General features: G+C 43.6%; 1 protein-coding gene across 1 annotated transcript in view; it reads right to left on the reverse strand.

The window, feature by feature from the left end:
* LOC143279560 (retinoid isomerohydrolase-like) overlaps positions 1 to 7360 on the reverse strand; it is a 22912-nt gene extending 15552 nt beyond the window's left edge. The window contains exon 1 of the mRNA XM_076583637.1: positions 6954 to 7360. Coding sequence (XP_076439752.1) covers positions 6954 to 7166 — 213 coding nt within the window. The 5' untranslated portion in view covers positions 7167 to 7360. The remainder of the gene's footprint in view (positions 1 to 6953) is intronic.
* Positions 7361 to 7982: the final 622 nt, after the last annotated feature.

Here is a 7982-nt window from a genome sequence, read left to right on the forward strand (position 1 = left end):
GGATACATAGGTGCAAAGGAAAGGCAGGTATATAATGATGTATCAATGCCTGTAGTTGATGTTCATAAATACTTGGGAACATTTTTTCTCCACTCTTCTAAGCTTTGTTGTCGCATGTAAAGATATTGCTAGTAAAGCCAAGAATGCCTTATCAAGCAGAAGTAGTATTTACTTGACAATAATTCCTTGGAACAGTTCTTTAAGCTTTTTGGTTTACAAATACAACCAGTTACGCAGGGCGGGTCATAATTATAGGGGTTGGATAAAACAGCAATCCATTGTGAATCTGTCCATTTGTATGCTATTAAAAAGTTTCTGGGAGTAGATTCGAGAACATCTACGATGATGTGAAACTAAACGTTACGCAATATATGTGGATTCGGCAGTCAATTCTATTCGGTACTGGATAAAATTAGTCCAGATGAAAAATAATATACTACCCCTTTGAGCGTACAAAATCTTATATCATTTAGATGCCAATGATAAAAAAAAAAAAAATAAAAAAAAAAACGAAAACGGATTTGGACATGTCTGGTTAAATCAGAGTGCTAGATGTTACAAAAGGTTTGATATACACTTTTCCTCAGTGCTTGATTCATTGCAGGTGGCAAACTTGGAATCTACATACTAGTGTGAGTGAAAGGGTTACTTTTCATTGAACATTCTCCAGTAATCACCTTATTTGATGAATACTGATAGACACCTCAGGTGTATTTCTACAAAATTTGATTCGGTATAACTGAATTAGGTGTTCATAGTTTACGGTATAAAAATGTAATGAATCTGATATACTGTATCTGTTATGCAAGAAATCAAAAGAAGATGAGGTCCATTTTGTCCTCTGTTGTGAAGCTCTGAGCGATGCAAGAGGGAGACTCATCCGGCCTCAACACCATAAACAGCCCTGTGTGATTAAGATGACTTTATTGGTGTCATGTACTGATTTTACTGTTGTATGTAATTTATCTCTGTACTTGTACAATGCTTTTAAGTATAAAGAAATAACTACTTCATAAATTGTTCTGTTACTTCTAATCACTTCGTTCTTTTGGTTTTCAGTGTAACAATTGTCTGTTCTCACACTTTATGTTCTATATATTGTTCACACATCCCTTCATTAGGGGCTATGGCTTATAATGAATTAATCCTCTCTCTCTCTCTCCCTCTCTCTCCCTCTCTCTCTCTCTCGAATAATTTAGAGTTTGCAACAATACGATTAGAGTTGTATTTCCCCTTGCCTGAGGACTGTATTGCTATCTGGACATTACAAATGTCACATATATCTCTCCACACCCCCGAGCCTGTTTGTGTCTCTCTGTCTGTCTGTCTGTCTGTCTGTCTCTCTCTCTCTCCCTCTCTCTCCCTCTCTCTCTCTCTCGAATAATTTAGAGTTTGCAACAATACGATTAGAGTTGTATTTCCCCTTGCCTGAGGACTGTATTGCTATCTGGACATTAAAAATGTCACATATATCTCTCCACACCCCCGAGCCTGTTTGTGTCTGTCTGTCTGTCTGTCTGTCTGTCTGTCGCTCCCTCTGTCTCTCCCTCTCTCTCTCTCTCTCTCCCTCTCTCTCTCTCTCTCTCTCTCTCGTTCTTCCGAGTGGTCAGGGGTCAATAACCTTGGTCAGAAGGTCAATCCCCAAATTCCAATTTCACACACCCTAACTTCTCCAGTGCGTCAGACCATCTGCAGAGAATGAGGTTTCGGCGCGCAATCATACCCAGTAACACACACACACACACACACACACACACACACACACACACGCATGCTGTTGTACACACGCACATACACCTCAGAACAAGTAAGTTCTTTGATGTGTTAGCATTGAAAACAGCTGTTCAGTCAGTCGTGATGACACAAGAGAAGAGGACGCAGCGAAAAGAGACCAGCCTTGACATCAGAACACCCCCCCTACTACCCTCATGTTCGTGTGTCAAGCCTATGGTCTGACTGACCTTTGGCACATTCATAACTGGAGGGAGGCCGAGGTGGAAGTGGAAGTGTAGTACAGGGACACAGGGAAAGATGGGCGACACAAAATGAGTCATGATGGTGGAGGGGGGGGGGAGTGCTACTGGGTAAACGTGGGACTGTGACTGAGACAGAGAAAGAGAGCGAGTGAGAGAGAGAGAGGGGGGGAAGGAGGGAGGGAGGGAAGGAGGGAGAGAGGGAGTGTCTGAAGGTCAATACCCTTTGGTCAGAAATCCGCCCTCAAATTTCCCTCCCACACCCTCTGTGATCGCCACCACCGACGTTTGACAGTCCACAATGAATGAAGCTTTGGTGCGCACGGCCGCAATATGAATACGCTAACAGAGAGAGAGAGAGAGAGAGCGAGAGAGAGAGAGAGAGAGCACAGAGAGAGAGAAAGGCTGAGATAGGCAGCAGACAAACACAGAGAGAGAAACAGACAGTGACATACACACAGAGAGAGAGATAGACAGACAAAGGCGCGTTGTTCATTTAAGGACTACTGCAACGAAGAACAACTTCATTATTGGCCAAGGACGGGGATGTGGGATTAGACATTCATCATGAATGCTTCATGTCAGCCATTCAAATCTCACGCCCGCAACCCTTCCCCTTCCCCCTGTACAGATCAGTTTTTGAGGCTTAACTCACTCAGTAAGGCCAGTCCTCTCTTCTCCTCTACACAGACCCCTCGGATGTCCAGTGGGTGTCGCAATTACCCAACCTTTAGCTTCCGTCGTCAGAATTGTGGTATTCTTTGTCAACATTCACCTCTTCAATATAAGAGCCTTCCGCTTGTAATATTTTGAAGGTGGTAATTGGGGTGAAACGCTGTTAACGTCGTCTCTTTCGCCGTTCGTATGGAGAGAGATATGTTTGTGAACCTGCCGTAGCTTACGGTAAATGTGCAGGATTGATGTTGCTACCTTTTTAAAAACGTTTGTGTGCGGCGTCCAGTTTTTTTGTTTGCTTTTTTTTTATCTTGGAATTTTCCCTTGTTGGTTATCATCTTTGCTATTGGTCCCACATTTCCGATATCAAGAAAACATTTGGACTATTATTATTTTCAAAATTTTGTTGTTGCTTTTTTTCCCTTTCAGTCGATACTCATATCAGTTTTTGATAGACATTCATTCAAAATTATGTTGTTGTTGTTTGTTTGTTTGGGGTTTTTTTTCGCTACAGCTGATGCCCATAATTATCAGTTTTTGACAGACATATTCTTACCAAGATAGAGGTTCCTGTCGAAATGTGAGGAGATTATCTTTACTTAAAGAAGAAAGCTTGTCTTCAGCCAACATTCATGAGCAAGTAGCGAGCACGAAGAGCACTTTAATGAACGATACAGATTTGGCTTGCTGTGAATGTTTACTTCCCATTTGAAGTGATAAACATAATCATCAATAAGAAATTTATAACATCAGACCCGACCCCCCTTCCTTGTGAAAAACGATGACACCCGTCCTGGATTTATCATTAACTCTGTCTTAACATATACTACATCATCCAAAGACACCAATCCTGGATTTATCATTAACTCTGTCTTAACATACACCACATCATCCAAAGACATCCGAGCCTGGATTTATCATTAACTCTGTCTTAACATACACCACATCATCCAAAGAGCCCTTCGGGTTTCTTTGCGGCATCTACTTCTTAAACTTGGGATTTTTCCAAAGAGCAGAAGATTTTCCCAATATTTCATCCTATGGCCTTCCTCAGCGGACTTAAATGACCAACACACACACACACACACACACACACACACACACACACACACACACACACACACACACACACACACACACACACACACACACACACACACACACACTCACTCACTCACTCACACACGACTTACAGAGCTTTGTCCTAAAAAAACAAGAGAGGCAAGGCCTTCAAGACTCACTTTTTAAAAAAATCTAATCGTTAAAATGTGTTCTGTATTTGTTATTACAAAGCTTCGGGTTTAAAATAATAATAATAAAATAAAATTTTAAAAAGTCCTAACCAGATTCGAAACCCACGTGTTCGGGTGAGAAGAAACTGCTTTATCCATTACACTATCGTGGCTCCTTAACTGACGTTCTAAAATTTAACATTTGAACATACTTTTTTTAAAGGGCGATAAATCAATTGCGGTATTCGCAGTGAGAACGCTGTTTAAATCATATTATTCTGGTGTATCTTGGGCATTCAAAAAATCTTTAAGGGCAATTAAAAAAAATCTTTTTAATGGCTATCACCGCAATCACACTGCAACATTTAGCCGTTTTCACTAGATCTAGATAGATGTACAAGTTTAGTTACACCCGCCTGGATGTAGTATGACACGGTCGATTCAATTTCTCTTTTATGTTCATTCTAGTTTTATAGTTTTAAAGTTGATATTAAAATTTAGTATTTTGTTAAACTAATAACATGTAGAGCCAAGTACAAGTACTTCTAAACGTGGTAAGAAGTGAAAAGGACTTCATTTTGAGAAAAGTCAAGACTGGAAATTTTTTCGTTTTATCGTGATCAATTCAAGGGTATTAACTCACATGGTTTACAATTTTTGACTGTGAATTCCGACTGATTCTGTAGATATTTTTATGGCAGTTTGGGGCATAATCCAGTAAGTGATGAGGCGCTCACAAATCTTTCTCTGAATAAATATTTAACGGTCTCCTTCTCCAACTTTTCATCACATGTTATCGTGTATTGTCCATTGAATATAGGATTGAACGGGCAGGTCAACAACTTGAAACAAAATGGCGTCGTTCGCGTTCGCGAAGAATACGAGCACGCGCTTTGAATGTGTATAAATATGTGTACGCAATTGATTTTTGCCCATGACCTTCAGGGCTCAGCCAACAGATCTGTAAAGTCCACTCGTCGTATTGATTTTAGTATTTTCCGAAAAAGACCACTTGGGCGAATGAACTTAGTGAAAGCCCTGTGCACTGAGAGTAAAACACACAAGCTTTTTATGAATTGAGTTTAAAGCAAATTAAGTCCCCTAGCATTAATCACAGATTAATTTCCCTTTTTTACTATCTGCACCAAAACGTTTGCAAAATAAATAAAACTTCCATGTTTAGCAAAAGAAGTTCCTGTTTGAACAAAAAATGATGATAATGACTGCTCTTGTTGTTGTGTCAGAATATCAGATCAAAGTGCCAAGTTTAGAGAATACAAAAAATATAAATATAACAGTAAATGCAGTTTGCATATAATTCGGCTTCATCTTTTATTTTTTTGTGCCCATCCCAGAGGTGCAATATTGTTTTAAACAGGATGACTGGAAAGAACTGATTTTTTTTCTACTTTTATGCCTAATTTGGTGTCAACTGACAAAGTATTTGCAGAGAAAATGTCAATGTTAAACACACACACACACACACACACACACACACACACACACACACACACACACACACACACAGACAACCGAACACCGGGTTAAAACATAGACTCACTTTGTTTACACAAGTGAGTCAAAAATGACCGTGTAAAGGACAGTCGGTGGAAATGCAACATGTTCCTGTTCAGCACCTCACGGTTTGGGGCCTGAGAAAACATGTCACACTGAACAGTTGACTAGCACGTGCCATACGGGTCCCGTGGATAACACACCGACCTTGGAGCAGGACACAGACAGGATCAGCTTTCTGTATGGTCAGCAGAACTGAAGGCTAGCTCATCGTGAGACTATAAACCAAAAAAACACAAAAAAGGGGAGGTGGTGGAGGGGGGGTCGGGGGTCGGGGAAGGGGGGGGGCGCAAAAGAAACACAAAAAAATCTCAGTCTCAGCAAAAAACCCTTGACACCAGCTGACCTGGTGAGCCAGTGTGACTGTGTGGGTGTGTGTGGGGGGGGGGGGGGGGGGGACGTGTGGGGATTACCTTCACTGAGCCCTGTTAATTAGTTCATCTCTGTCTGTCTGTCTGTCTGTCTCTCTCTCTCTCTCTCTCTCTCTCTCTCTCTCTCTCTGTAGCAAGGACAGGCTGGAAGAAAGGGCCATTCCCAAAATCTTAATCCTTGAATAAAAAAAAAAAAACGTTTCGAGTTCTGAGTTCTGAGTTCTCTCGTACCTGATATGTTTGTTTTCATCACCTCTGTTTGAGGGGCCATTGCCGTGTATTGAACAAAAAATAAATAATCCGTGTCCGTCTCCCTGCGTGTGTGTGTGTTGGGAGGCGGGGGGAGGTGTGGGGGGGGGGTGAGGGGGGTTCTTCATCATACATGTCCCTCTGCACAAAGATTTATATCTCTCTTACTTCCATTTCCTTGAAATATGTATGTGCTATTGCAATGGATGTGGATAGAAAGGACAGCCTGGAAGAATAGGCCATGCCTAAAATCTTAATCCTTGAACAAAACAAACAAAAACGTTTTGAGGTCTGAGTTCTATCTCTCTCTCTGTCTCTCTCTCTCTGTCTCTGTCTCTGTCTCTCTCTCTCTCTCTCTCTCTCTCTCTCTCTCTCTCTCTGGCGAGTTTTGTGTCGTGTCTTATGTCCATGGGTGTGAGTGTGTAGTGTGTTACTCGCTTCCATTTCGTAAAGATGTGAGTAATGTCGTGTCTCTCAGTTTGACGCTGAAGCGTTGGAAGATAAAGATTCATTCATTCATTTATTCTCTCTCTCTCTCTCTCTCTCTCTCTCTCTCTCTCTATTTATCTATCTATCTATATTTTTCTTGCTGTCTATCTGTCTATCTATCTACCTATCTATCTACCTACCTATGTACACAACAACACACAACACACTACACACACACACACACACACACACACACACACACACACACACACACCACACACACACACACACACACACACACACACACACACACACACACACACACACACACACACACACACACACACACACACCACACACCACACACACACACACACACACACACACACACACACACACACACACACACACACACACACACACACACACACACACACACAGAAGCTCACCAGAGTGCCGCACAGCCAGACCGGAAGCGGGGGATCAAAGCGAATGGCCACGTGCAGCATCTCCTCCCTGTTGGACTGGAAGAACAGGTGGAAGCCCGGGTCCTCCCCTTGCTGACCCTCTTTTCTCTCCTCCCCCCTCTCCCCCTGCTCCTCCACCCTCTCCAGCAATACCAGCACCGTCAGCACCACGGCTAAAGCGCTCTTGCTCTCCATGGGTGGGGTGAGTGGTGGGTGGAGGTGGTGCGTGGTGGTGTGGGGTGGAGGTGGTGGTGGTTGGTGGCTGTGGTAGTGCTCGTGGCTGTGGGTGGTTGTGGAAGTGATGAGTTGGTGGTGGTGGTGGCTGTGGTAGTGATGGTGGTGGTGGAGGTGTTGGTAGTGATGGATATGTCGGTGATAGTGGCGGCGGTGGTGGTGGTGGAGGTGGTGGAGGTAGTAGTAATTGGTCGTGGTGGAGGTGATGGTGATTGTGGATATGTCGGTGGTGGTGGTGGTGGTATTGATTGGTGGTAGTGGAGGTGATGGTGATTGTAGATATGTTGGTTGTGGTGGTGGTGGTGGTGGTAGTTCGTGGTGGTGGAGTGATGGAGATTGTGGATATCTCGGTGATAGTGGCGGTGGTGGTGGTAGTTGGTGGTGATGGATATGTCGTTGATAGTGGCGGCGGTGGTGGTGGTGGTGGTGGTGATGGTGGTAGTAGTAGTAGTTGGTGGTGGTGGAGGTGATGGTGATTGTGAATATGTCGGTGGCGGAGGTGGTGTGTGGTGGTGGAGGTGGTGTGTGGTGGAGCTGAAAGGAGGTGAAGGCTGGCTGTCCACGGGTCCTTGTCTGTGTCCTCAGCGGTAGACGGGGAAGACAGGCAAGGCGCTGGTTGATAGCAAGGAGGCGTCTGTCTGTGGCCTCAGCGGTAGAAGGGGAAGGCAGGCAAGGCGCTGGTTGATAGCAAGGAGGCGTCTGTCTGTGTCCTCAGCGGTAGAAGGGGAAGGCAGGCAAGGCGCTGGTTGATAGCAAGGAGGCGTCTGTCTGTGTCCT

The sequence above is a fragment of the Babylonia areolata genome, chromosome 2, assembly GCF_041734735.1.
Source record: "Babylonia areolata isolate BAREFJ2019XMU chromosome 2, ASM4173473v1, whole genome shotgun sequence".
NCBI classification, from domain to species: Eukaryota; Metazoa; Mollusca; class Gastropoda; order Neogastropoda; family Buccinidae; genus Babylonia; species Babylonia areolata.